Here is a 26,817-nt window from a genome sequence, read left to right as displayed (position 1 = left end):
GGCTGGAGGAGGTTACAGAGATAGGGAGGGGGTGTTGAGGCTGGAGGGGGTTACAGAGATAGGGAGGGTTGTAGGGGCTGGAGGGGGTTACAGAGATAGGGAGGGGTGTAGGGGCTGGAGGAGGTTACAGAGATAGGGAGGGTTGTAGGGGCTGGAGGAGGTTACAGAGATAGGGAGGGTTGTAGGAACTGGAGGAGGTTACAGAGATAGGGAGGGTTGTAGGGGCTGGAGGAGGTTACAGAGATAGGGAGGGGGTGTTGAGGCTGGAGGAGGTTACAGAGATAGAGAGGGTTGCCGGCGCTGGAGGAGGTTACAGAGATAGGGAGGGGTGTAGGGACTGGAGGGAGTTACAGAGATAGGGAGGGTTGTAGGGGCTGGAGGAGGTTACAGAGATAGGGAGGGTTGTGGGGGCTGGAGGAGGTTACAGAGATAGGGAGGGGTGTAGGGGCTGGAGGAGGTTACAGAGATAGGGAGGGTTGTCGGGGCTGGAGAAGGTTACAGAGATAGGGAGGGTTGTAGGGGCTGGAGGAGGTTACAGAGATAGGGAGGGTTGTGGGGGCTGGGTGCGGACTCAATCCGTGGCCACCACAATCGTGCGAGGGGGGGGGGGGGGGGCCGATTGGAGGGCCGGGGAGGCTTCATTCGGGACTGGGGGCTCTGTGTGCGGCCGCTCGGGCGAGCACTATTTTGCCGCTCCAGGTCCGCGGGCTGAGTCCGCCATGGGGCACGGCGCGGTCTCTGAGCCGGGCGTGTGGGGGGGGGGGGGCTGTATCGTCAGCTGGAGCCGCGAGCTCTCCTCTGCCTCCCTGCTGACCCCCAGCGAGACGGGCAATCTGTGGCCTTCAGACGCCTGTGTTCCCGGTGTAAAAGACCACGGTTTCCACAACAGCGCGGGGACTTGGTCCCTGAAACGGAGAATCCAGCCCCCGGCCGGTGTCTGACCTCCTGACTCTTGTAAAGAGGGCGTTATTCTGGCTACTTCTGCAGCCGGCGCCGAAGGGCCGGCGTGATCTCGCGCGTCGCCAAAGGGCCGGCGTGATCTCGCGCATGCGCAGACCGGACGGCGCGGAAGGAAGACGTGCCCCAACGGCACAGGCCCGCCCGCAGATCGGTGGGCCCCGATCGCGGGCCAGGCCACCGTGGGGGCCCCCCCCCCCCCCCCCGGGCCGGATGCCCCCCGCGCCCCGCCGCTGAGTACCGCCCCCCGCCGACTTACCTGCCGGGTCCCGCCGTGTGGGACCATGTCGAATCCACTCCGGCGGGACTGGCCAAAAACGGCCCATCGGGGCCCGGAGAATTGGCGGGAGGGCCGCTGCCAACGGCCCTCGACCGGCGTGGCGTGAATCCCGCCCCGCCCGACAAACGGCGCCGGGGCAGGATTCACGCCATCCCCCCCCCCCCCCCCCCCCCAGCGATTCACCGACCCGGTCGGCGAGGGGGGAAGAGAATCCCACCTCAAATCCTCTCAGGACAGACATTTCGTGTGTTCATTAGAAAGGCGGAGGTCGAGGGGTGACCTGATAGAGGTTTGCAAGATTATGAGGGGCGTGGATAGAGTGATGGGCAGGCACTCTTTCCCAGGGTGGACGGGTCAGTCGCCAGGGGGCAGAGGTTTAAGGTCGTGGGGCAAAGTTTCGAGGAGATGTGCGAGGCAGGTTTTTTACGCAGAGGGTGGTGGGTGCCTGGAACGCGTGGCCAGGGGAGGCTGTGGAAGCAGATACATTAACGGCGGTCAGAAGGCATCTCGACAAACACGTGGATAGGACGGGTGTAGAGGGATACGGCACAAGGAAGGGCTGAGGGTTTTGGCCAAGGTTGGTATCGTGACCGGTACAGGCTTGGAGGGCCGAAGGGCCTGTTCCTGTGCTGTATTGTTCTTTGTTCTTTACTCTGTATCTAACCCCGTGCTGTACCTGCCCTGGCAGTGTTTGATGGGGACAGTGTAGAGGGAGCTTTACTCTGTATCTAACCCCGTGCTGTACCTGTCCTGGGAGTGTTTGATGAGGACAGTGCAGAGGGAGCTTTACTCTGTATCTAACCCCGTGCTGTACCTGTCCTGGGGTTGTTTGATGGGGACAGTGTAGAGGGAGCTTTACTCTGTATCTAACCCCGTGCTGTACCTGTCCTGGGAGTGTTTGATGGGGACAGTGGAGAGGGAGCTTTACTCTGTATCGAACCCCGTGCTGTACCTGTCCTGGGAGTGTTTGATGGGGACAGTGTAGAGGGAGCTTTACTCTGTATCGAACCCCGTGCTGTACCTGTCCTGGGAGTGTTTGATGGGGACAGTGTAGAGGGAGCTTTACTCTGTATCTAACCCCGTGCTGTACCTGTCCTGGGAGTGTTTGATGGGGACAGTGTAGAGGGAGCTTTACTCTGTATCTCACCCCGTGCTGTACCTGTCCTGGGAGTGTTTGATGGGGACAGTGTAGAGGGAGCTTTACTCTGTATCTAACCCCGTGCTGTACCTGTCCTGGGAGTGTTTGATGGGGACAGTGTAGAGGGAGCTTTACTCTGTATCTAACCCCGTGCTGTACCTGTCCTGGGAGTGTTTGATGGGGACAGTGTAGAGGGAGCTTTACTCTGTATCTAACCCCGTGCTGTACCTGTCCTGGGAGTGTTTGATGGGGACAGTGTAGAGGGAGCTTTACTCTGTATCTAACCCCGTGCTGTACCTGTCCTGGGAGTGTTTGATGGGGACAGTGTAGAGGGAGCTTTACTCTGTATCTAACCCCGTGCTGTACATGTCCTGGGAGTGTTTGATGGGGACAGTGTAGAGGGAGCTTTACTCTGTATCGAACCCCGTGCTGTACCTGTCCTGGGGGTGTTTGATGGGGACAGTGTAGAGAGAGCTTTACTCTGTATCTAACCCCGTGCTGGACCTGTCCTGGGAGTGTTTGATGGGGACAGTGTAGAGGGAGCTTTACTCTGTATCGAACCCCGTGCTGTACCTGTCCTGGGAGTGTTTGATGGGGACAGTGGAGAGGGAGCTTTACTCTGTATCGAACCCCGTGCTGTACCTGTCCTGGGAGTGTTTGATGGGGACAGTGGAGAGGGAGCTTTACTCTGTATCGAACCCCGTGCTGTACCTGTCCTGGGAGTGTTTGATGGGGACAGTGGAGAGGGAGCTTTACTCTGTATCTAACCCCGTGCTGTACCTGTCCTGGGAGTGTTTGATGGGGACAGTGGAGAGGGAGCTTTACTCTGTATCTAACCCCGTGCTGTACCTGTCCTGGGAGTGTTTGATGGGGACAGTGTAGAGGGAGCTTTACTCTGTATCGAACCCCGTGCTGTACCTGTCCTGGGAGTGTTTGATGGGGACAGTGTAGAGGGAGCTTTACTCTGTATCTAACCCCGTGCTGTACCTGTCCTGGGAGTGTTTGATGGGGACAGTGTAGAGGGAGCTTTACTCTGTATCTCACCCCGTGCTGTACCTGTCCTGGGAGTGTTTGATGGGGACAGTGTAGAGGGAGCTTTACTCTGTATCTAACCCCGTGCTGTACCTGTCCTGGGAGTGTTTGATGGGGACAGTGTAGAGGGAGCTTTACTCTGTATCTAACCCCGTGCTGTACCTGTCCTGGGAGTGTTTGATGGGGACAGTGTAGAGGGAGCTTTACTCTGTATCTAACCCCGTGCTGTACCTGTCCTGGGAGTGTTTGATGGGGACAGTGTAGAGGGAGCTTTACTCTGTATCTAACCCCGTGCTGTACCTTTCCTGGGAGTGTTTGATGGGGACAGTGTAGAGGGAGCTTTACTCTGTATCTCACCCCGTGCTGTACCTGTCCTGGGAGTGTTTGATGGGCACAGTGCAGAGCGAGCTTTACTCTGTATCTAACCCCGTGCTGTACCTGTCCTGGGAGTGTTTGATGGGGACAGTGTAGAGGGAGCTTTACTCTGTATCTAACCCCGTGCTGTACCTGTCCTGGGAGTGTTTGATGGGGACAGTGCAGAGCGAGCTTTACTCTGTATCTAACCCCGTGCTGTACCTGTCCTGGGAGTGTTTGATGGGGACAGTGTAGAGGGAGCTTTACTCTGTATATAACCCCGTGCTGTACCTGTCCTGGGAGTGTTTGATGGGGACAGTGCAGAGCGAGCTTTACTCTGTATCTAACCCCGTGCTGTACCTGTCCTGGGTGTGTTTGATGGGGACAGTGTAGAGGGAGCTTTACTCTGTATCTAATCCCGTGCTGTACCTGTCCTGGGAGTGTTTGATGGGGACAGTGTAGTGGGAGCTTTACTCTGTATCTAACCCCGTGCTGTACCTGCCCTGGGGGTGTTTGATGGGGACAGTGCAGAGGGAGCTTTACTCTGTATCTAACCCAGTGCTGTACCTGTCCTGGGAGTGTTTGATGGGGACAGTGTAGTGGGAGCTTTACTCAGTACAAGTATCTCAGTAAAGTACCTGTATCCTATAATATCCAAACCTCCTGTACACAGTTTATTAACAATCCTGTTGCAGGTTATCCCAGCTTTAAATATACAACGGTACACTGAGCATGAAAATCTGATACAAATTGTTCCCAAATTCCAAGAATCATATTACAAGCAATAAGTTGAAAAGTTACACAAACTTCCCCCCAAAATTTTTTTCTTGCACATTTTTCAAACCAGCAAAAAAAGTCGAAGAGGAGATATTATTTTCCACATTTCCCCAGCGAGGGAAAAGTGCACTTTGCAGTGCCTGATGTGACAGGATCCACTCCACCCAGGTCTGCGAAGGGTTAACGCCGATCTCAGTCACGTCTCAGTAGCTCAGCGATGGGTGGGTCAGTCGGCCAGCGACTCTCGCTGCCGGAGGTGGGGGGGCGGGTGGAGGAAGCGGGCGAGGGTTGGATCGCACAGTGATGCCGGTGCAGTCGAATATCCCGCCTGGGCTGGCGCCGGTTTCTGGAGCTCGCTCGCTTTCCTGACTCCGAAGTTTGCGATGGGGGGGGGGGGATAAAGACTTCAAGGTGGATGGTCTCTGGGGTTAAAAAGGTCTCCGACGCGAGGTGGGAGATGGGTGAAACGTCAGCCTCAGTGGTAGGCCAGCAATGGGACAGGTTGGAGGGGCTGAATGGCCTCCCCGCCTTGGTGCAGCCCTCTCACGAGCGAGCGACTGTGGAGCCCCGCGCCCCTGTCGACGTGGCAGCCCGAGGGAGATCGGGCAGAGGTAGATTTTTTTGGGGGGGGGGGAGGGGGGAGTGGGTTGCTGGTGTTGGAGGTGTCCCACTCCGCTACGTTGCCAGCTGATCCCTGCCAGTCAGTGTCCGACACGGTAACAAACACCAGCGGCTCGCAGACCCCCCCGTCTCTCCGCTCCCCTGCAAGCCCCTCCTCAGGGAGGCGAGTGGGAGAGACGAGCGATTACGTGCACTTGCTGTCCTGCAGCGAGCCGAGGGTGCCCTCCATCGCTGCCGCCACCTTCTTCGAGGATTTCCGCGTCAGGGCGCTGTTGGGGTGCATTTCATTGACGTGGATGATGTGACCTTCCTGGCTCTCGGCTGTGAAGCCGCAGTCCTCGCACACGTAGAGCTTGGCGCGTCGCTCCTTGTAGGCGTAAGCCTGCTGCACGCTGTGGATCTTCTTGAGGTGAGACTCCAGTGAGCAGCGCTGCGTGAATGCCTTATCACACAGGTGGCATTTGTACGGACGGATACCTGCTCGGACAAAGCCCGCTGTTACTGACTACACAAAGCACCTTTAACCACATTACAATTCAGATACAATCAAACACAGAGCCGCACTGTCAGAGGGTCAGTACTGAGGGAGGGCTGCACTGTCAGAGGGTCAGTACTGAGGGAGCGCCGCACTGTCAGAGGGTCAGTACTGAGGGAGAGCCGCACTGTCAGACGGTCAGTACTGAGGGAGTGTCGCACTGTCAGAGGGTCAGTACTGAGGGAGCGCCGCACTGTCGGAGGGTCAGTACTGAGGGAGTGCTGCACTGTCAGAGGGTCAGTACTGAGAGAGCGCTGCACTGTCAGAGGGTCAGTACTGAGGGAGCGCAGCACTGTCAGAGGGTCAGTACTGAGGGAGTGTCGCACTGTCAGAGGGCCAGTACTGAGGGAGCGCCGCACTGTCGGAGGGTCAGTACTGAGGGAGTGCTGCACTGTCAGAGGGTCAGTACTGAGGGAGTGCTGCACTGTCAGAGGGTCAATACTGAGGGAGTGCCGCACTGTCAGAGGGTCAGTACTGAGGGAGCGCTGCACTGTCAGAGGGTCAGTACTGAGGGAGTGCCGCACTGTCAGAGGGTCAGTACTGAGGGAGTGTCGCACTGTCAGAGGGTCAGTACTGAGGGAGCGCCGCACTGTCAGAGGGTCAGTACTGAGGGAGTGCCGCACTGTCAGAGGGTCAGTACTGAGGGAGCGCAGCACTGTCAGAGGGTCAGTACTGAGGGAGTGCCGCACTGTCAGAGGGTCAGTACTGAGGGAGCGCAGCACTGTCAGAGGGTCAGTACTGAGGGAGCGTCGCACTGTCAGAGGGTCAGTACTGAGGGAGCGCCGCACTATCAGAGGGTCAGTACTGAGGGAGAGCCGCACTGTCAGAGGGTCAGTACTGAGGGAGCGCCGCACTGTCGGAGGGTCAGTACTGAGGGAGTGCTGCACTGTCAGAGGGTCAGTACTGAGGGAGCGCTGCACTGTCAGAGGGTCAGTACTGAGGGAGCGCAGCACTGTCAGAGGGTCAGTACTGAGGGAGTGTCGCACTGTCAGAGGGTCAGTACTGAGGGAGCGCCGCACTGTCAGAGGGTCAGTACTGAGGGAGAGCCGCACTGTCAGAGGGCCAGTACTGAGGGAGCGCCGCACTGTCGGAGGGTCAGTACTGAGGGAGTGCTGCACTGTCAGAGGGTCAGTACTGAGGGAGTGCTGCACTGTCAGAGGGTCAATACTGAGGGAGTGCCGCACTGTCAGAGGGTCAGTACTGAGGGAGCGCTGCACTGTCAGAGGGTCAGTACTGAGGGAGAGCCGCACTGTCAGAGGGTCAGTACTGAGGGAGCGCCGCACTGTCGGAGGGTCAGTACTGAGGGAGTGCTGCACTGTCAGAGGGTCAGTACTGAGGGAGTGCTGCACTGTCAGAGGGTCAGTACTGAGGGAGTGCTGCACTGTCAGAGGGTCAGTACTGAGGGAGGGCTGCACTGTCAGAGGGTCAGTACTGAGGGAGCGCCGCACTGTCAGAGGGTCAGTACTGAGGGAGAGCCGCACTGTCAGACGGTCAGTACTGAGGGAGTGTCGCACTGTCAGAGGGTCAGTACTGAGGGAGCGCCGCACTGTCGGAGGGTCAGTACTGAGGGAGTGCTGCACTGTCAGAGGGTCAGTACTGAGAGAGCGCTGCACTGTCAGAGGGTCAGTACTGAGGGAGCGCAGCACTGTCAGAGGGTCAGTACTGAGGGAGTGTCGCACTGTCAGAGGGCCAGTACTGAGGGAGCGCCGCACTGTCGGAGGGTCAGTACTGAGGGAGTGCTGCACTGTCAGAGGGTCAGTACTGAGGGAGTGCTGCACTGTCAGAGGGTCAATACTGAGGGAGTGCCGCACTGTCAGAGGGTCAGTACTGAGGGAGCGCTGCACTGTCAGAGGGTCAGTACTGAGGGAGTGCCGCACTGTCAGAGGGTCAGTACTGAGGGAGTGTCGCACTGTCAGAGGGTCAGTACTGAGGGAGCGCCGCACTGTCAGAGGGTCAGTACTGAGGGAGTGCCGCACTGTCAGAGGGTCAGTACTGAGGGAGCGCAGCACTGTCAGAGGGTCAGTACTGAGGGAGTGCCGCACTGTCAGAGGGTCAGTACTGAGGGAGCGCAGCACTGTCAGAGGGTCAGTACTGAGGGAGCGTCGCACTGTCAGAGGGTCAGTACTGAGGGAGCGCCGCACTATCAGAGGGTCAGTACTGAGGGAGAGCCGCACTGTCAGAGGGTCAGTACTGAGGGAGCGCCGCACTGTCGGAGGGTCAGTACTGAGGGAGTGCTGCACTGTCAGAGGGTCAGTACTGAGGGAGCGCTGCACTGTCAGAGGGTCAGTACTGAGGGAGCGCAGCACTGTCAGAGGGTCAGTACTGAGGGAGTGTCGCACTGTCAGAGGGTCAGTACTGAGGGAGCGCCGCACTGTCAGAGGGTCAGTACTGAGGGAGAGCCGCACTGTCAGAGGGCCAGTACTGAGGGAGCGCCGCACTGTCGGAGGGTCAGTACTGAGGGAGTGCTGCACTGTCAGAGGGTCAGTACTGAGGGAGTGCTGCACTGTCAGAGGGTCAATACTGAGGGAGTGCCGCACTGTCAGAGGGTCAGTACTGAGGGAGCGCTGCACTGTCAGAGGGTCAGTACTGAGGGAGAGCCGCACTGTCAGAGGGTCAGTACTGAGGGAGCGCCGCACTGTCGGAGGGTCAGTACTGAGGGAGTGCTGCACTGTCAGAGGGTCAGTACTGAGGGAGTGCTGCACTGTCAGAGGGTCAGTACTGAGGGAGTGCTGCACTGTCAGAGGGTCAGTACTGAGGGAGTGCCGCACTGTCAGAGGGTCAGTACTGAGGGAGTGCCGCACTGTCAGAGGGTCAGTACTGAGGGACTGCCGCACTGTCAGACGGTCAGTACTGAGGGAGGCCTGCACTGTCAGAGGGTCAGTACTGAGGGAGTGCCGCACTGTCAGAGGGTCAGTACTGAGGGAGTGCCGCACTGTCGGAGGGTCAGTACTGAGGGAGTGCTGCACTGTCAGAGGGTCAGTACGGAGGGAGTGCCGCACTGTCAGAGGGTCAGTACTGAGGGAGCGCTGCACTGTCAGAGGGTCAGTACTGAGGGAATGCCGCACTGTCAGAGGGTCAGTACTGAGGGAGCGCCGCACTGTCGGAGGGTCAGTACTGAGGGAGTGCAGCACTGTCAGAGGGTCAGTACTGAGGGAGTGCTGCACTGTCAGAGGGTCAGTACTGAGGGAGTGCCGCACTGTCAGAGGGTCGATACTGAGGGAGCGCTGCACTGTCAGAGGGTCAGTACTGAGGGAGAGCCGCACTGTCAGAGGGTCAGTACTGAGGGAGCGCCGCACTGTTGGAGGGTCAGTACTGAGGGAGTGCTGCACTGTCAGAGGGTCAGTACTGAGGGAGCACTGCACTGTCAGAGGGTCAGTACTGAGGGAGAGCTGCACTGTCAGAGGGTCAGTACTGAGGGAGCGCCGCACTGTCAGAGGGTCAGTACTGAGGGAGTGCGCACTGTCAGAGGGTCAGTTCAGAGGGAGTGCCGCACTGTCAGACGGTCAGTACTGAGGGAGGGCTGCACTGTCAGAGGGTCAGTACTGAGGGAGTGCTGCACTGTCAGAGGGTCAGTCCAGATGGAGGGCTGCACTGTCAGAGGGTCAGTTCAGAGGGAGTGCCGCACTGTCAGAGGGTCAGTACTGAGGGAGTGCTGCACTGTCAGAGGGTCAGTACTGAGGGAGTGCTGCACTGTCAGAGAGTCAGTACTGAGGGAGTGCTGCACTGTCAGAGGGTCAGTACTGAGGGAGTGCTGCACTGTCAGAGGGTCAGTACTGAGGGAGCGAGCACTGTCGGAGGGTCAGTACTGAGGGAGTGCTGCACTGTCAGAGGGTCAGTACTGAGGGAGTGCTGCACTGTCAGAGGGTCAGTACTGAGGGAGCGCCGCACTGTCAGAGGGTCAGTACTGAGGGAGTGCTGCACTGTCAGAGGGTCAGTACTGAGGGAGTGCCGCACTGTCGGAGGGTCAGTACTGAGGGAGCGCCGCACTGTCAGAGGGTCAGTACTGAGGGAGTGCCGCACTGTCGGAGGGTCAGTACTGAGGGAGTGCTGCACTGTCAGAGGGTCAGTACTGAGGGAGTGCTGCACTGTCAGAGGGTCAGTACTGAGGGAGTGCCGCACTGTCGGAGGGTCAGTACTGAGGGAGTGCTGCACTGTCAAAAGGTCAGTCCTGAGGGAGTGCTGCACTGTCAGAGGGTCAGTACTGAGGGAGTGCTGGACTGTCAGAGGGTCAGTACTGAGGGAGTGCCGCACTGTCAGAGGGTCAGTACTGAGGGAGTGCCGCACTGTCAGAGGGTCAGTACTGAGGGAGCGCTGCACTGTCAGAGGGTCAGTACTGAGGGAGAGCCGCACTGTCAGAGGGTCAGTTCAGAGGGAGTGCCGCACTGTCAGAGGGTCAGTACTGAGGGAGTGCCGCACTGTCAGAGGGTCAGTACTGAGGGAGCGCTGCACTGTCAGAGGGTAAGTACTGAGGGAGAGCCGCACTGTCAGAGGGTCAGTACTGAGAGAGCGCCGCACTGTTGGAGGGTCAGTACTGAGGGAGTGCTGCACTGTCAGAGGGTCAGTACTGAGGGAGTGCCGCACTGTCAGAGGGTCAGTACTGAGGGAGTGCTGCACTGTGAGAGGGTCAGTACTGAGGGAGTGCTGCACTGTCAGAGGGTCAGTACTGAGGGAGTGCTGCACTGTCAGAGGGTCAGTACTGAGGGAGTGCTGCACTGTCAGAGGGTCAGTACTGAGGGAGTGCCGCACTGTCAGAGGGTCAGTACTGAGGGAGCGCTGCACTGTCAGAGGGTCAGTACTGAAGGAGTGCCGCACTGTCAGAGGGTCAGTACTGAGGGAGCCCCGCACTGTCAGAGGGTCAGTACTGAGTGAGTGCCGCACTGTCAGAGGGTCAGTACTGAGGGAGCGCCGCACTGTCAGAGGGTCAGTACTGAGGGAGTGCTGCACTGTCAGAGGGTCAGTACTGAGGGAGTGCCGCACTGTCGGAGGGTCAGTACTGAGGGAGCGCCGCACTGTCAGAGGGTCAGTACTGAGGGAGTGCTGCACTGTCAGAGGGTCAGTACTGAGGGAGTGCCGCACTGTCGGAGGGTCAGTACTGAGGGAGTGCTGCACTGTCAGAGGGTCAGTACTGAGGGAGTGCCGCACTGTCAGAGGGTCAGTACTGAGGGAGTGCCGCACTGTCAGAGGGTCAGTACTGAGGGAGCGCTGCACTGTCAGAGGGTCAGTACTGAGGGAGAGCCGCACTGTCAGAGGGTCAGTTCAGAGGGAGTGCCGCACTGTCAGAGGGTCAGTACTGAGGGAGTGCCGCACTGTCAGAGGGTCAGTACTGAGGGAGCGCTGCACTGTCAGAGGGTAAGTACTGAGGGAGAGCCGCACTGTCAGAGGGTCAGTACTGAGAGAGCGCCGCACTGTTGGAGGGTCAGTACTGAGGGAGTGCTGCACTGTCAGAGGGTCAGTACTGAGGGAGTGCCGCACTGTCAGAGGGTCAGTACTGAGGGAGTGCTGCACTGTGAGAGGGTCAGTACTGAGGGAGTGCTGCACTGTCAGAGGGTCAGTACTGAGGGAGTGCTGCACTGTCAGAGGGTCAGTACTGAGGGAGTGCTGCACTGTCAGAGGGTCAGTACTGAGGGAGTGCCGCACTGTCAGAGGGTCAGTACTGAGGGAGCGCTGCACTGTCAGAGGGTCAGTACTGAAGGAGTGCCGCACTGTCAGAGGGTCAGTACTGAGGGAGCCCCGCACTGACAGAGGGTCAGTACTGAGTGAGTGCCGCACTGTCAGAGGGTCAGTACTGAGGGAGCGCCGCACTGTCAGAGGGTCAGTACTGAGGGAGTGCTGCACTGTCAGAGGGTCAGTACTGAGGGAGTGCCGCACTGTCGGAGGGTCAGTACTGAGGGAGCGCCGCACTGTCAGAGGGTCAGTACTGAGGGAGTGCTGCACTGTCAGAGGGTCAGTACTGAGGGAGTGCCGCACTGTCGGAGGGTCAGTACTGAGGGAGTGCTGCACTGTCAGAGGGTCAGTACTGAGGGAGTGCTGCACTGTCAGAGGGTCAGTACTGAGGGAGTGCCGCACTGTCGGAGGGTCAGTACTGAGGGAGTGCTGCACTGTCAAAAGGTCAGTCCTGAGGGAGTGCTGCACTGTCAGAGGGTCAGTACTGAGGGAGTGCTGGACTGTCAGAGGGTCAGTACTGAGGGAGTGCCGCACTGTCAGAGGGTCAGTACTGAGGGAGTGCCGCACTGTCAGAGGGTCAGTACTGAGGGAGCGCTGCACTGTCAGAGGGTCAGTACTGAGGGAGAGCCGCACTGTCAGAGGGTCAGTTCAGAGGGAGTGCCGCACTGTCAGACGGTCAGTACTGAGGGAGGGCTGCACTGTTAGAGGGTCAGTATTGAGGGAGTGCTGCACTGTCAGAGGGTCAGTACTGAGGGAGTGCCGCACTGTCAGAGGGTCAGTACTGAGGGAGCGCCGCACTGTCGGAGGGTCAGTACTGAGGGAGTGCTGCACTGTCAGAGGGTCAGTACTGAGGGAGTGCCGCACTGTCAGAGGGTCAGTACTGAGTGAGCGCTGCACTGTCAGAGGGTAAGTACTGAGGGAGAGCCGCACTGTCAGAGGGTCAGTACTGAGAGAGCGCCGCACTGTTGGAGGGTCAGTACTGAGGGAGTGCTGCACTGTCAGAGGGTCAGTACTGAGGGAGTGCCGCACTGTCAGAGGGTCAGTACTGAGGGAGTGCTGCACTGTGAGAGGGTCAGTACTGAGGGAGTGCTGCACTGTCAGAGGGTCAGTACTGAGGGAGTGCCGCACTGTCAGAGGGTCAGTACTGAGGGAGTGCCGCACTGTCAGAGGGTCAGTACTGAGGGAGAGCTGCACTGTCAGAGGGTCAGTACTGAGGGAGCGCCGCACTGTCAGAGGGTCAGTACTGAGGGAGTGCGCACTGTCGGAGGGTCAGTACTGAGGGTGTGCTGCACTGTCAGAGGGTCAGTACTGAGGGAGTGCGCACTGTCAGAGGGTCAGTTCAGAGGGATTTCCGCACTGTCAGAGGGTCAGTACTGAGGGAGTGCCGCACTGTCAGAGGGTCAGTACTGAGGGAGTGCCGCACTGTCAGAGGGTCAGTACTGAGGGAGTGCCGCACTGTCAGAGGGTCAGTACTGAGGGAGTGCCGCACTGTCAGAGGGTCAGTACTGAGGGAGGGCTGCACTGCCAGAGGGTCAGTACTGACGGAGGGCTGCACTGTCAGAGGGTCAGTACTGAGGGAGGGCTGCACTGCCAGAGGGTCAGTACTGACGGAGGGCTGCACTGTCAGAGGGTCAGTACTGAGGGAGTGCCGCACTGTCAGAGGGTCAGTACTGAGGGAGTGCTGCACTGTCAGAGGGTCAGTACTGAGGGAGCGAGCACTGTCGGAGGGTCAGTACTGAGGGTGTGCTGCACTGTCGGAGGGTCAGTACTGAGGGTGTGCCGCACTGTCAGAGGGTCAGTACTGAGGGAGTACCGCACTGTCAGAGGGTCAGTACTGAGGGAGTGCTGCACTGTCAGAGGGTCAGTACTGAGGGAGCGCCGCACTGTCAGAGGGTCAGTACTGAGGGAGTGCTGCACTGTCAGAGGGTCAGTACTGAGGGAGTGCTGCACTGTCAGAGGGTCAGTTCAGAGGGATTTCCGCACTGTCAGAGGGTCAGTACTGAGGGAGTGCCGCACTGTCAGAGGGTCAGTACTGAGGGAGTGCCGCACTGTCAGAGGGTCAGTACTGAGGGAGGGCTGCACTGCCAGAGGGTCAGTACTGACGGAGTGATGCACTGTCAGAGGGTCAGTACTGAGGGAGTGCCGCACTGTCAGAGGGTCAGTACTGAGGGAGTGCCGCACTGTCAGAGGGTCAGTACTGATGGAGTGCCGCACTGTCAGAGGGTCAGTGCTGAGGGAGGGCTGCACTGTCAGAGGGTCAGTGCTGAGGGAGTGCTGCACTGTCAGAGGGTCAGTACTGAGGGAGTGCCGCACTGTCAGAGGGTCAGTGATGAGGGAATGCCGCACTGTCAGAGGGTCGGTATTGGGGGAGTGCTGCACTGTCAGAGGGTCAGTGCTGAGGGAGTGCTGCACTGTCAGAGAGTCAGTGCTGAGGGAGTGCTGCACTGTCAGAGGGTCAGTACTGAGGGAGCGCCGCACTGTCAGAGGGTCAGTACTGGGGGAGTGCTGCACTGTCAGAGGGTCAGTACTGAGGATGCGTCGCACTGTCAGAGGGTCAGTACTGAGGGTGCGTCGCACTGTCAGAGGGTCAGTACTGAGGGAGTGCTGCGCTGACAGAGGGTCAGTACTGAGGGAGTGCAGCACTGTCAGAGGGTCAGTACTGAGGGAATACTGCACTTTCAGAGGGTCAGTACTGAGGGAGTGCCGCACTGTCAGAGGGTCAGTACTGAGCGAGTGCTGCACTGTCAGAGGATGAGTACTGAGGGAGTGCTGCACTGTCAGAGGGTCAGTGCTGAGGGAGCGCCGCACTGTCAGAGGGTCAGTACTGAGGGAGTGCCGCAATGTCAGAGGATCAGTACTGAGGGAACGCCGCACTGTCAGAGGGTCAGTACTGGGGAGTGCCGCACTGTCAGAGGGTCAGTGCTGAGGGAGCGCCACACTGTCAGAGGGTCAGTACTGAGGGAGTGCTGCACTGTCAGAGGGTCAGTACTGAGGGAGTGCCGCACTGTCAGAGGGTCAGTACTGACGGAGTGCTGCACTGTCAGAGGGTCAGTACTGAGGGAGTGCCGCACTGTCAGAGGGTCAGTACTGAGGGAGTGCCGCACTGTCAGAGGGTCAGTACTGAGGGAGTGCCGCACTGTCAGAGGGTCAGTACTGAGGGAGTGCTGCACTGTCAGAGCGTCAGTACTGAGGGAGTGCCGCACTGTCAGAGGGGCAGTACTGAGGGAGTGCCCCACTGTCAGAGGGTCAGTACTGAGGGAGTGCCGCACTGTCAGAAAGTTAGTATTGAGGGAGTGCTGCACTGTTAGTGAATCAGTTGTTGGGAACACAGGAACAGGAGGCAACCCATTCAGCCCCTCCTCGAGCCTGTTACACAGGAACTGGAGGAGGCCCATTCAGCCCCCTCCTCGAGCCTGTTACACAGGAACTGGAGGAGGCCCATTCCGCCCCTCGAGCCAGTTACACAGGAACAGGGGGAGGCCCATTCAGCCCCCTCCTCGAGCCTGCTACACAGGAACAGGAGGAGGCCCATTCAGCCCCCTCCTCGAGCCTGTTACACAGGAACTGGAGGAGGCCCATTCCGCCCCTCGAGCCAGTTACACAGGAACAGGGGGAGGCCCATTCAGCCCCCTCCTCGAGCCTGTTACACAGGAACAGGAGGAGGCCCATTCAGCCCCCTCCTCGAGCCTGTTACACAGGAACAGGAGGAGGCCCATTCAGCCCCCTCCTCGAGCCTGTTACACAGGAACAGGAGGAGGCCCATTCAGCCCCCTCCTCCTCGAGCCTGTTACACAGGAACAAGAGGAGGCCCATTCAGCCCCCTCCTCGAGCCTGTTACACAGGAACAGGAGGTGGCCCATTCAGCTCCCTCCTCGAGCCTGTTACACAGGAACAGGAGGGGGCCCATTCAGCCCCCTCCTCGAGCCTGTTGCACAGGAACAGGAGGAGGCCCATTCAGCCCCCTCCTCGAGCCTGTTACACAGGAACAGGAGGGGGCCCATTCAGCCCCCTCCTCGATCCTGTTACATAGGAACAGGAGGAGGCCCATTCAGCCCCCTCCTCGATCCTGTTGCACAGGAACAGGAGGAGGCCCATTCCGCCCCCTCCTCGAGCCTGTTACACAGGAACAGGAGGAGGCCCATTCAGCCCCCTCCTCGAGCCTGTTACACAGGAACAGGAGGAATCCCATTCAGCTCCCTCCTCGAGCATGTTACACAGGAACAGGAGGAGGCCCATTCAGTCCCCTCCTCGAGCCTGTTACACAGGAACAGGAGGAGGCCCATTCTACCCCCTCCTCGAGCCTGTTACACAGGAACACGGGGAGGCCCATTCAGCCCCCTCCTCGAGCCAGTTACACAGGAACAGGAGGAGGCCCATTCAGCCCCCTCCTCGAGCCTGTTACACAGGAACAGGGGGAGGCCCATTCAGCCCCCTCCTCGAGCCTGTTACACAGGAACAGGGGGAGGCCCATTCAGCCCCCTCCTCGAGCCTGTTACACAGGAACAGGAGGGGGCCCATTCAGCCCCCTCCTCGAGCCTGTTACACAGGAACAGGAGGAGGCCCATTCAGCTCCCTCCTCGAGCCTGTTGCACAGGAACAGGAGGGGGCCCATTCAGCCCCCTCCTCGAGCCTGTTGCACAGGAACAGGAGGAGGCCCATTCAGCCCCCTCCTCGAGCCTGTTACACAGGAACAGGAGGAGGCCCATTCAGCCCCCTCCTCGAGCCTGTTACACAGGAACAGGAGGCGGCCCATTCAGCCCCCTCCTCGAGCCTGTTACACAGGAACAGGAGGAGGCCTATTCTGCCCCTCGAACCTGTTACACAGGAACAGGAGGCCCATTCAGCCCCCTCCTCGAGCCTGTTACACAGGAACACGGGGAGGCCCATTCAGCCCCCTCCTCGAGCCTGTTACACAGGAACAGGAGGAGGCCCATTCAGCCCCTCGAGTCTGTTACACAGGAACAGGAGGAGGCCCATTCAGCCCCCTGCTCGAGCCTGTTACACAGGAACAGGAGGAGGCCCATTCAGCCCCTCGAGCCTGTTACACAGGAACATGAGGCCCATTCAGCCCCCTCCTCGAGCCTGTTACACAGGAACACGGGGAGGCCCATTCAGTGAGATCTCAGCTGCTCTGAATCTTAACTCCATCTCCCCACCTCGGTTCCCTAACCCTTCACCTCCTTCCCCAACAAATCTTTCAATCTCGGCCCGGACATTCCCAATTTGACGCCCCCCCCCCCCCACCCCACCAGAGGGAATAGTCTCTCGACCCGATCGGATCCTTTCATCAATTTAAACCCCCCTCGATTCGACCACTCTCTCACACTCGAGGGGGAATCTCGAGCCTCGTCCGTGCGACCTGCCCTCGGAACTTAACCCTTTCAGCCCCGCGATCGTTCTGGCGAATGTGCAGCGGCCCCGCCTGCAGGGAGAATACCCCTTTCCCGAGGGGGGTGGGGGGACAGAACTGTGGGTCCTTGCGGTGCGCACCCCGCGGCATCGGACAAGCTGGAAGAGGGTTGCCCCGCTCGTCTTACCCGTGTGCGTCCGAACATGCCGCTTGAGGTCGAAGGTGTCATTGAATCCTTTGCCGCAGAAGCTACACAGGTGCCGTTTCACCTCATTGTGGCATTTGAGGTGCCTGTTGAGCATTCGTTGATACTGGAAGGTCTTCTGGCAGAAAGGGCAGCGGTATCTCGCGTCCGTGCACTCCCCGCTCGTCACCTGAAAAACACCCGTGTGTTCACATCGGTTCCGACGCACGTTTCGATTGTCACCCATCCCCCTCTCAGGCCCACCAAGCCCAGGACCAGCGGCCTCCCATCACGGTGACGGAGTCAGGCAGTCATACATTTCATTGATGTGTTTGACTTTGAAACACCCAATTCCCCTTTTGCCAGTTAAGGGGCAATTTTAGCGCGGCCAATCCACCTGCCCGGCACATCTTTTTGGGTCGTGGGGGCGAGACCCACGCAGACACGGGGGGAGAATGTGCAAACTCCACACGGACAGTGACCCAGAGCTGGGAGCGAACCCGGGTCCTCGGCGCCGTGAGGCAGCAGTGCTAACCACTGCGCCAACTGACCTGCCGGTCATAGGTTTTAATCCCTCTCCAGACACGTGAACTTCATAATCCAGTCAGTGACTCGCACTGACGGCACTGAGAGAGTGCCGCACTGTCAGAGGGTCAGTACTGAGGGAGCGCTGCACTGTCAGAGGGTCAGTACTGAGGGAGTGCCGCACTGTCAGAGGGTCAGTACTGAGGGAGTGCCGCACTGTCGGAGGGTCAGTACTGAGGGAGTGCTGCACTGTCAGAGGGTCAGTACTGAGGGAGTGCCGCACTGTCAGAGGGTCAGTACTGAGGGAGTGCCGCACTGTCAGAGGGTCAGTACTGAGGGAGTGCCGCACTGTCAGAGGGTCAGTACTGAGGGAGCGCCGCACTGTTCGAGGGTCAGTACTGAGGGAGTACCGCACTGTCAGAGGGTCAGTACTGAGGGAGTGTCGCACTGTCAGAGGGTCGGTACTGAGGGAGCACCGCACTGTCAGAGGGTCAGTACTGAGGGAGCACCGCACTGTCAGAGGGTCAGTACTGAGGGAGTGCCGCACTGTCAGAGGGTCAGTACTGAGGGAGCACCGCACTGTCAGAGGGTCAGTACTGAGGGAGTGTCGCACTGTCAGAGGGTCGGTACTGAGGGAGCACCGCACTGTCAGAGGGTCAGTACTGAGGGAGCACCGCACTGTCAGAGGGTCAGTACTGAGGGAGTGCCGCACTGTCAGAGGGTCAGTACTGAGGGAGCACCGCACTGTCAGAGGGTCAGTACTGAGGGAGTGCCGCACTGTCAGAGGGTCAGTACTGAGGGAGTGCTGCACTGTCAGAGGGTCAGTACTGAGGGAGTGCCGCACTGTCAGAGGGTCAGTACTGAGGGAGTGCCGCACTGTCAGAGGGTCAGTACTGAGGGAGTGCCGCACTGTCAGAGGGTCAGTACTGAGGGAGTGCCGCACTGTCTGAGGGTCAGTACTGAGGGAGTGCCACACTGTCGGAGGGTCAGTACTGAGGAAGTGCCGCACTGTTAGAGGGTCAGTACTGAGGGAGTGCCGCACTGTCAGAGGGTCAGTACTGAGGGAGCACCGCACTGTCAGAGGGTCAGTACTGAGGGAGTGCCGCACTGTCAGAGGGTCAGTACTGAGGGAGTGCCGCACTGTCAGAGGGTCAGTACTGAGGGAGTGCCGCACTGTCAGAGGGTCAGTACTGAGGGAGTGCCGCACTGTCAGAGGGTCAGTACTGAGGGAGTGCTGCACTGTCAGAGGGTCAGTACTGAGGGAGTGCCGCACTGTCAGAGGGTCAGTATTGAGGGAGTGCCGCACTGTCAGAGGGTCAGTACTGAGGGAGTGCCGCACTGTCAGAGGGTCAGTACTGAGGGAGCACCGCACTGTCAGAGGGTCAGTACTGAGGGAGTGCTGCACTGTCAGAGGGTCAGTACTGAGGGAGTGCCGCACTGTGAGACGGTCAGTACTGAGGGAGTGCTGCACTGTCAGAGGGTCAGTACTGAGGGAGCACCGCACTGTCAGAGGGTCAGTACTGAGGGAGTGCCGCACTGTCAGAGGGTCAGTACTGAGGGAGTGCCGCACTGTCAGAGAGTCAGTACTGAGGGAGTGCCACACTGCCAGAGGGTCAGTACTGAGGCACTGCCGCACTGTCAGAGGGTCAGTACTGAGGGAGTGCTGCACTGTCAGAGGGTCAGTACTGAGGGAGTGCCGCACTGTCAGAGGGTCAGTACTGAGGGAGTGCCGCACTGTCGGAGGGTCAGTACTGAGGGAGTGCCACACTGTCAGAGGGTCAGTACTGAGGGAGCACTGCACTGTCAGAGGGTCAGTACTGAGGGAGTGCCGCACTGTCAGAGGGTCAGTACTGAGGGAGTGCCGCACTGTCAGAGAGTCAGTACTGAGGGAGTGCCGCACTGCCAGAGGGTCAGCACTGAGGGACTGCCGCACTGTCAGAGGGTCAGTACTGAGGGAGTGCTGCACTGTCAGAGGGTCAGTACTGAGGGAATGCCGCACTGTCAGAGGGTCAGTACTGAGGGAGTGCCGCACTGTCAGAGGGTCAGTACTGAGGGAGCCCCGCACTGTCAGAGGGTCAGTACTGAGGGAGTTCTGCACTGTCAGAGGGTCAGTACTGAGGGAGTGCCGCACTGTCAGAGGGTCAGTACTGAGGGAGTGCCGCACTGTCAGAGGGTCAGTACTGAGGGAGTGTCGCACTGTCAGAGGGTCAGTACTGAGGGAGTGCCGCACTGTCAGAGGGTCAGTACTGAGGGAGTGCCGCACTGTCAGAGGGTCAGTACTGAGGGAGTGCCGCACTGTCAGAGGGTCAGTACTGAGGCAGCGCCGCACTGTCAGAGTGTCAGTACTGAGGGAGTGCCGCACTGTCAGAGGGTCAGTACTGAGGGAGTACCGCACTGTCAGAGGGTCAGTACTGAGGGAGTGCCGCACTGTCAGAGGGTCAGTACTGAGGGAGTGCCGCACTGTCAGAGTGTCAGTACTGAGGGAGTACCGCACTGTCAGAGGGTCAGTACTGAGGGAGTGCCGCACTGTCAGAGTGTCAGTCCTGAGGGAGTACCGCACTGTCAGAGGGTCAGTGCTGAGGGTGTGCCGCACTGTCAGAGGGTCAGTACTGAGGGAGTGCCGCACTGTCAGAGGGTCAGTACTGAGGGAGTGCCGCACTGTCAGAGGGTCAGTACTGAGGGAGTGCCGCACTGTCAGAGGGTCAGTACTGAGGGAGTGCCGCACTGTCAGAGGGTCAGTACTGAGGGAGTGCCGCACTGTCAGAGGGTCAGTACTGAGGGAGTGCCGCACTGTCAGAGGGTCAGTACTGAGGGAGTGCCGCACTGTCAGAGGGTCAGTACTGAGGCAGCGCCGCGCTGTCAGAGTGTCAGTACTGAGGGAGTACCGCACTGTCAGAGGGTCAGTACTGAGGGAGTACCGCACTGTCAGAGGGTCACTACTGAGGGAGTGCTGCACTGTTAGAGGGTCAGTACTGAGGGAGTGCCGCACTGTCAGAGGGTCAGTACTGAGGGAGTGCTGCACTGTCAGAGGGACAGTACTGAGGGAGTGCTGCACTGTCAGTGGGTTAGTACTGAGGGAGTGCCGCACTGTCAGAGGGTCAGTACTGAGGGAGTGCCGCACTGTCAGAGGGTCAGTACTGAGGGAGTGCCGCACTGTCAGAGGGTCAGTACTGAGGGAGTGCCGCACTGTCAGAGGGTCAGTACTGAGGCAGCGCCGCACTGTCAGAGTGTCAGTACTGAGGGAGTACCGCACTGTCAGAGGGTCAGTACTGAGGGAGCACCGCACTGTCAGAGGGTCAGTACTGAGGGAGTGTCGCACTGTCAGAGGGTCGGTACTGAGGGAGCACCGCACTGTCAGAGGGTCAGTACTGAGGGAGCACCGCACTGTCAGAGGGTCAGTACTGAGGGAGTGCCGCACTGTCAGAGGGTCAGTACTGAGGGAGCACCGCACTGTCAGAGGGTCAGTACTGAGGGAGTGCCGCACTGTCAGAGGGTCAGTACTGAGGGAGTGCTGCACTGTCAGAGGGTCAGTACTGAGGGAGTGCCGCACTGTCAGAGGGTCAGTACTGAGGGAGTGCCGCACTGTCAGAGGGTCAGTACTGAGGGAGTGCCGCACTGTCAGAGGGTCAGTACTGAGGGAGTGCCGCACTGTCTGAGGGTCAGTACTGAGGGAGTGCCACACTGTCGGAGGGTCAGTACTGAGGAAGTGCCGCACTGTTAGAGGGTCAGTACTGAGGGAGTGCCGCACTGTCAGAGGGTCAGTACTGAGGGAGTGCTGCACTGTCAGAGGGACAGTACTGAGGGAGTGCTGCACTGTCAGAGGGTCAGTCCTGAGGGAGTGCTGCACTGTCAGAGGGTCAGTACTGAGGGAGTGCTGCACTGTCAGAGGGACAGTACTGAGGGAGTGCTGCACTGTCAGAGGGTCAGTACTGAGGGAGTGCCGCACTGTCAGAGGGTCAGTACTGAGGGAGTGCTGCACTGTCAGAGGGACAGTACTGAGGGAGTGCTGCACTGTCAGAGGGTCAGTCCTGAGGGAGTGCTGCACTGTCAGTGGGTTAGTACTGAGGGAGCGCCGCACTGTCAGAGGGTCAGTACTGAGGGAGTGCCGCACTGTCAGAGGGTCAGTACTGAGGGAGTGCCGCACTGTCAGAGGGTCAGTACTGAGGGAGTGCCGCACTGTCAGAGGGTCAGTACTGAGGGAGTGCCGCACTGTCAGAGGGTCAGTACTGAGGGAGTGCCGCACTGTCAGAGGGTCAGTACTGAGGCAGCGCCGCACTGTCAGAGTGTCAGTACTGAGGGAGTACCGCACTGTCAGAGGGTCAGTACTGAGGGAGTACCGCACTGTCAGAGGGTCAGTACTGAGGGAGTGCTGCACTGTCAGAGGGTCAGTACTGAGGGAGTGCCGCACTGTCAGAGGGTCAGTACTGAGGGAGTGCTGCACTGTCAGAGGGACAGTACTGAGGGAGTGCTGCACTGTCAGTGGGTTAGTACTGAGGGAGTGCCGCACTGTCAGAGGGTCAGTACTGAGGGAGTGCCGCACTGTCAGAGGGTCAGTACTGAGGGAGTGCCGCACTGTCAGAGGGTCAGTACTGAGGGAGTGCCGCACTGTCAGAGGGTCAGTACTGAGGCAGCGCCGCACTGTCAGAGTGTCAGTACTGAGGGAGTACCGCACTGTCAGAGGGTCAGTACTGAGGGAGCACCGCACTGTCAGAGGGTCAGTACTGAGGGAGTGTCGCACTGTCAGAGGGTCGGTACTGAGGGAGCACCGCACTGTCAGAGGGTCAGTACTGAGGGAGCACCGCACTGTCAGAGGGTCAGTACTGAGGGAGTGCCGCACTGTCAGAGGGTCAGTACTGAGGGAGCACCGCACTGTCAGAGGGTCAGTACTGAGGGAGTGCCGCACTGTCAGAGGGTCAGTACTGAGGGAGTGCTGCACTGTCAGAGGGTCAGTACTGAGGGAGTGCCGCACTGTCAGAGGGTCAGTACTGAGGGAGTGCCGCACTGTCAGAGGGTCAGTACTGAGGGAGTGCCGCACTGTCAGAGGGTCAGTACTGAGGGAGTGCCGCACTGTCTGAGGGTCAGTACTGAGGGAGTGCCACACTGTCGGAGGGTCAGTACTGAGGAAGTGCCGCACTGTTAGAGGGTCAGTACTGAGGGAGTGCCGCACTGTCAGAGGGTCAGTACTGAGGGAGCACCGCACTGTCAGAGGGTCAGTACTGAGGGAGTGCCGCACTGTCAGAGGGTCAGTACTGAGGGAGTGCCGCACTGTCAGAGGGTCAGTACTGAGGGAGTGCCGCACTGTCAGAGGGTCAGTACTGAGGGAGTGCCGCACTGTCAGAGGGTCAGTACTGAGGGAGTGCTGCACTGTCAGAGGGTCAGTACTGAGGGAGTGCCGCACTGTCAGAGGGTCAGTATTGAGGGAGTGCCGCACTGTCAGAGGGTCAGTACTGAGGGAGTGCCGCACTGTCAGAGGGTCAGTACTGAGGGAGCACCGCACTGTCAGAGGGTCAGTACTGAGGGAGTGCCGCACTGTCAGAGGGTCAGTACTGAGGGAGTGCCGCACTGTGAGACGGTCAGTACTGAGGGAGTGCTGCACTGTCAGAGGGTCAGTACTGAGGGAGCACCGCACTGTCAGAGGGTCAGTACTGAGGGAGTGCCGCACTGTCAGAGGGTCAGTACTGAGGGAGTGCCGCACTGTCAGAGAGTCAGTACTGAGGGAGTGCCACACTGCCAGAGGGTCAGTACTGAGGCACTGCCGCACTGTCAGAGGGTCAGTACTGAGGGAGTGCTGCACTGTCAGAGGGTCAGTACTGAGGGAGTGCCGCACTGTCAGAGGGTCAGTACTGAGGGAGTGCCGCACTGTCGGAGGGTCAGTACTGAGGGAGTGCCACACTGTCAGAGGGTCAGTACTGAGGGAGCACTGCACTGTCAGAGGGTCAGTACTGAGGGAGTGCCGCACTGTCAGAGGGTCAGTACTGAGGGAGTGCCGCACTGTCAGAGAGTCAGTACTGAGGGAGTGCCGCACTGCCAGAGGGTCAGTACTGAGGGACTGCCGCACTGTCAGAGGGTCAGTACTGAGGGAGTGCTGCACTGTCAGAGGGTCAGTACTGAGGGAATGCCGCACTGTCAGAGGGTCAGTACTGAGGGAGTGCCGCACTGTCAGAGGGTCAGTACTGAGGGAGCCCCGCACTGTCAGAGGGTCAGTACTGAGGGAGTTCTGCACTGTCAGAGGGTCAGTACTGAGGGAGTGCCGCACTGTCAGAGGGTCAGTACTGAGGGAGTGCCGCACTGTCAGAGGGTCAGTACTGAGGGAGTGTCGCACTGTCAGAGGGTCAGTACTGAGGGAGTGCCGCACTGTCAGAGGGTCAGTACTGAGGGAGTGCCGCACTGTCAGAGGGTCAGTACTGAGGGAGTGCCGCACTGTCAGAGGGTCAGTACTGAGGCAGCGCCGCACTGTCAGAGTGTCAGTACTGAGGGAGTGCCGCACTGTCAGAGGGTCAGTACTGAGGGAGTACCGCACTGTCAGAGGGTCAGTACTGAGGGAGTGCCGCACTGTCAGAGGGTCAGTACTGAGGGAGTGCCGCACTGTCAGAGTGTCAGTACTGAGGGAGTACCGCACTGTCAGAGGGTCAGTACTGAGGGAGTGCCGCACTGTCAGAGTGTCAGTCCTGAGGGAGTACCGCACTGTCAGAGGGTCAGTGCTGAGGGTGTGCCGCACTGTCAGAGGGTCAGTACTGAGGGAGTGCCGCACTGTCAGAGGGTCAGTACTGAGGGAGTGCCGCACTGTCAGAGGGTCAGTACTGAGGGAGCGCCGCACTGTCAGAGGGTCAGTAGTGAGGGAGTGCTGCACTGTCAGAGGGTCAGTAGTGAGGGAGTGCCGCACTGTCAGAGGGTCAGTACTGAGGGAGTGCTGCACTGTCAGAGGGACAGTACTGAGGGAGTGCCGCACTGTCAGAGGGTCAGTACTGAGGGAGAGCCGCACTGTCAGAGGGTCAGTACTGAGGGAGTGCCGCACTGTCAGAGGGTCAGTACTGAGGGAGTGCCGCACTGTCTGAGGGTCAGTACTGAGGGAGTGCCGCACTGTCGGAGGGTCAGTACTGAGGAAGTGCCGCACTGTCAGAGGGTCAGTACTGAGCGAGTGCTGCACTGTCAGAGGGTCAGTACTGAGGGAGTGCCGCACTGTCAGAGGGTCAGTACTGAGGGAGTGCCGCACTGTCAGAGGGTCAGTACTGAGGGAGTGCTGCACTGTCAGAGGGTCAGTACTGAGGGAGTGCCGCACTGTCTGAGGGTCAGTACTGAGGGAGTGCCGCACTGTCGGAGGGTCAGTACTGAGGAAGTGCCGCACTGTCAGAGGGTCAGTACTGAGGGAGTGCCGCACTGTCAGAGGGTCAGTACTGAGGGAGCACCGCACTGTCAGAGGGTCAGTACTGAGGGAGTGCCGCACTGTCAGAGGGTCAGTACTGAGGGAGTGCCGCACTGTCAGAGGGTCAGTACTGAGGGAGTGCCGCACTGTCAGAGGGTCAGTACTGAGGGAGTGCCGCACTGTCAGAGGGTCAGTACTGAGGGAGTGCCGCACTGTCTGAGGGTCAGTTCTGAGGGAGTGCCGCACTGTCAGAGGGTCAGTACTGAGGGAGTGCCGCACTGTCAGAGGGTCAGTACTGAGGGAGTGCTGCACTGTCAGAGGGTCAGTACTGAGGGAGTGCCGCACTGTCAGAGGGTCAGTACTGAGGGAGTGCCGCACTGTCAGAGGGTCAGTACTGAGGGAGTGCCACACTGTCAGAGTCAGTACTGAGGGAGTGCCGCACTGTCAGAGGGTCAGTACTGAGGGAATGCCGCACTGTCAGAGGGTCAGTACTGAGGGAGTGCCGCACTGTCAGAGGGTCAGTACTGAGGGAGCCCCGCACTGTCAGAGGGTCAGTACTGAGGGAGTTCTGCACTGTCAGAGGGTCAGTACTGAGGGAGTGCCGCACTGTCAGAGGGTCAGTACTGAGGGAGTGCCGCACTGTCAGAGGGTCAGTACTGAGGGAGCACCGCACTGTCAGAGGGTCAGTACTGAGGGAGTGCCGCACTGTCAGAGGGTCAGTACTGAGGGAGTGCTGCACTGTCAGAGGGTCAGTACTGAGGGAGTGCCGCACTGTCAGAGGGTCAGTACTGAGGGAGTGCCGCACTGTCAGAGGGTCAGTACTGAGGGAGTGCCGCACTGTCAGAGGGTCAGTACTGAGGGAGTGCCGCACTGTCTGAGGGTCAGTACTGAGGGAGTGCCACACTGTCGGAGGGTCAGTACTGAGGAAGTGCCGCACTGTTAGAGGGTCAGTACTGAGGGAGTGCCGCACTGTCAGAGGGTCAGTACTGAGGGAGCACCGCACTGTCAGAGGGTCAGTACTGAGGGAGTGCCGCACTGTCAGAGGGTCAGTACTGAGGGAGTGCCGCACTGTCAGAGGGTCAGTACTGAGGGAGTGCCGCACTGTCAGAGGGTCAGTACTGAGGGAGTGCCGCACTGTCAGAGGGTCAGTACTGAGGGAGTGCTGCACTGTCAGAGGGTCAGTACTGAGGGAGTGCCGCACTGTCAGAGGGTCAGTATTGAGGGAGTGCCGCACTGTCAGAGGGTCAGTACTGAGGGAGTGCCGCACTGTCAGAGGGTCAGTACTGAGGGAGCACCGCACTGTCAGAGGGTCAGTACTGAGGGAGTGCTGCACTGTCAGAGGGTCAGTACTGAGGGAGTGCCGCACTGTGAGACGGTCAGTACTGAGGGAGTGCTGCACTGTCAGAGGGTCAGTACTGAGGGAGCACCGCACTGTCAGAGGGTCAGTACTGAGGGAGTGCCGCACTGTCAGAGGGTCAGTACTGACGGAGTGCCGCACTGTCAGAGAGTCAGTACTGAGGGAGTGCCACACTGCCAGAGGGTCAGTACTGAGGCACTGCCGCACTGTCAGAGGGTCAGTACTGAGGGAGTGCTGCACTGTCAGAGGGTCAGTACTGAGGGAGTGCCGCACTGTCAGAGGGTCAGTACTGAGGGAGTGCCGCACTGTCGGAGGGTCAGTACTGAGGGAGTGCCACACTGTCAGAGGGTCAGTACTGAGGGAGCACTGCACTGTCAGAGGGTCAGTACTGAGGGAGTGCCGCACTGTCAGAGGGTCAGTACTGAGGGAGTGCCGCACTGTCAGAGAGTCAGTACTGAGGGAGTGCCGCACTGCCAGAGGGTCAGTACTGAGGGACTGCCGCACTGTCAGAGGGTCAGTACTGAGGGAGTGCTGCACTGTCAGAGGGTCAGTACTGAGGGAATGCCGCACTGTCAGAGGGTCAGTACTGAGGGAGTGCCGCACTGTCAGAGGGTCAGTACTGAGGGAGCCCCGCACTGTCAGAGGGTCAGTACTGAGGGAGTTCTGCACTGTCAGAGGGT

The 26,817-nt window shown here is 59.3% G+C and overlaps 1 protein-coding gene across 1 annotated transcript in view; it reads right to left on the bottom strand.

Annotated features, from left to right (window-relative positions):
• Positions 1-4,414: 4,414 nt before the first annotated feature.
• Positions 4,415-26,817, bottom strand: part of LOC140399851 (putative transcription factor Ovo-like 1) — a 35,734-nt gene continuing 13,331 nt past the window's right edge. The window contains exons 4-5 of the mRNA XM_072489315.1: positions 16,896-17,082; positions 4,415-5,636 (exon numbers count right to left, since the gene is read on the bottom strand). Coding sequence (XP_072345416.1) covers positions 5,344-5,636; positions 16,896-17,082 — 480 coding nt within the window. The 3' untranslated portion in view covers positions 4,415-5,343. The remainder of the gene's footprint in view (positions 5,637-16,895; positions 17,083-26,817) is intronic.

Source organism: Scyliorhinus torazame, chromosome 24 (assembly GCF_047496885.1).
Source record: "Scyliorhinus torazame isolate Kashiwa2021f chromosome 24, sScyTor2.1, whole genome shotgun sequence".
Lineage (NCBI taxonomy): Eukaryota > Metazoa > Chordata > Chondrichthyes > Carcharhiniformes > Scyliorhinidae > Scyliorhinus > Scyliorhinus torazame.
The sequence above is the reverse complement of the archived record's forward strand: the minus strand, read 5'-3'. Positions and strand labels throughout refer to the sequence as shown.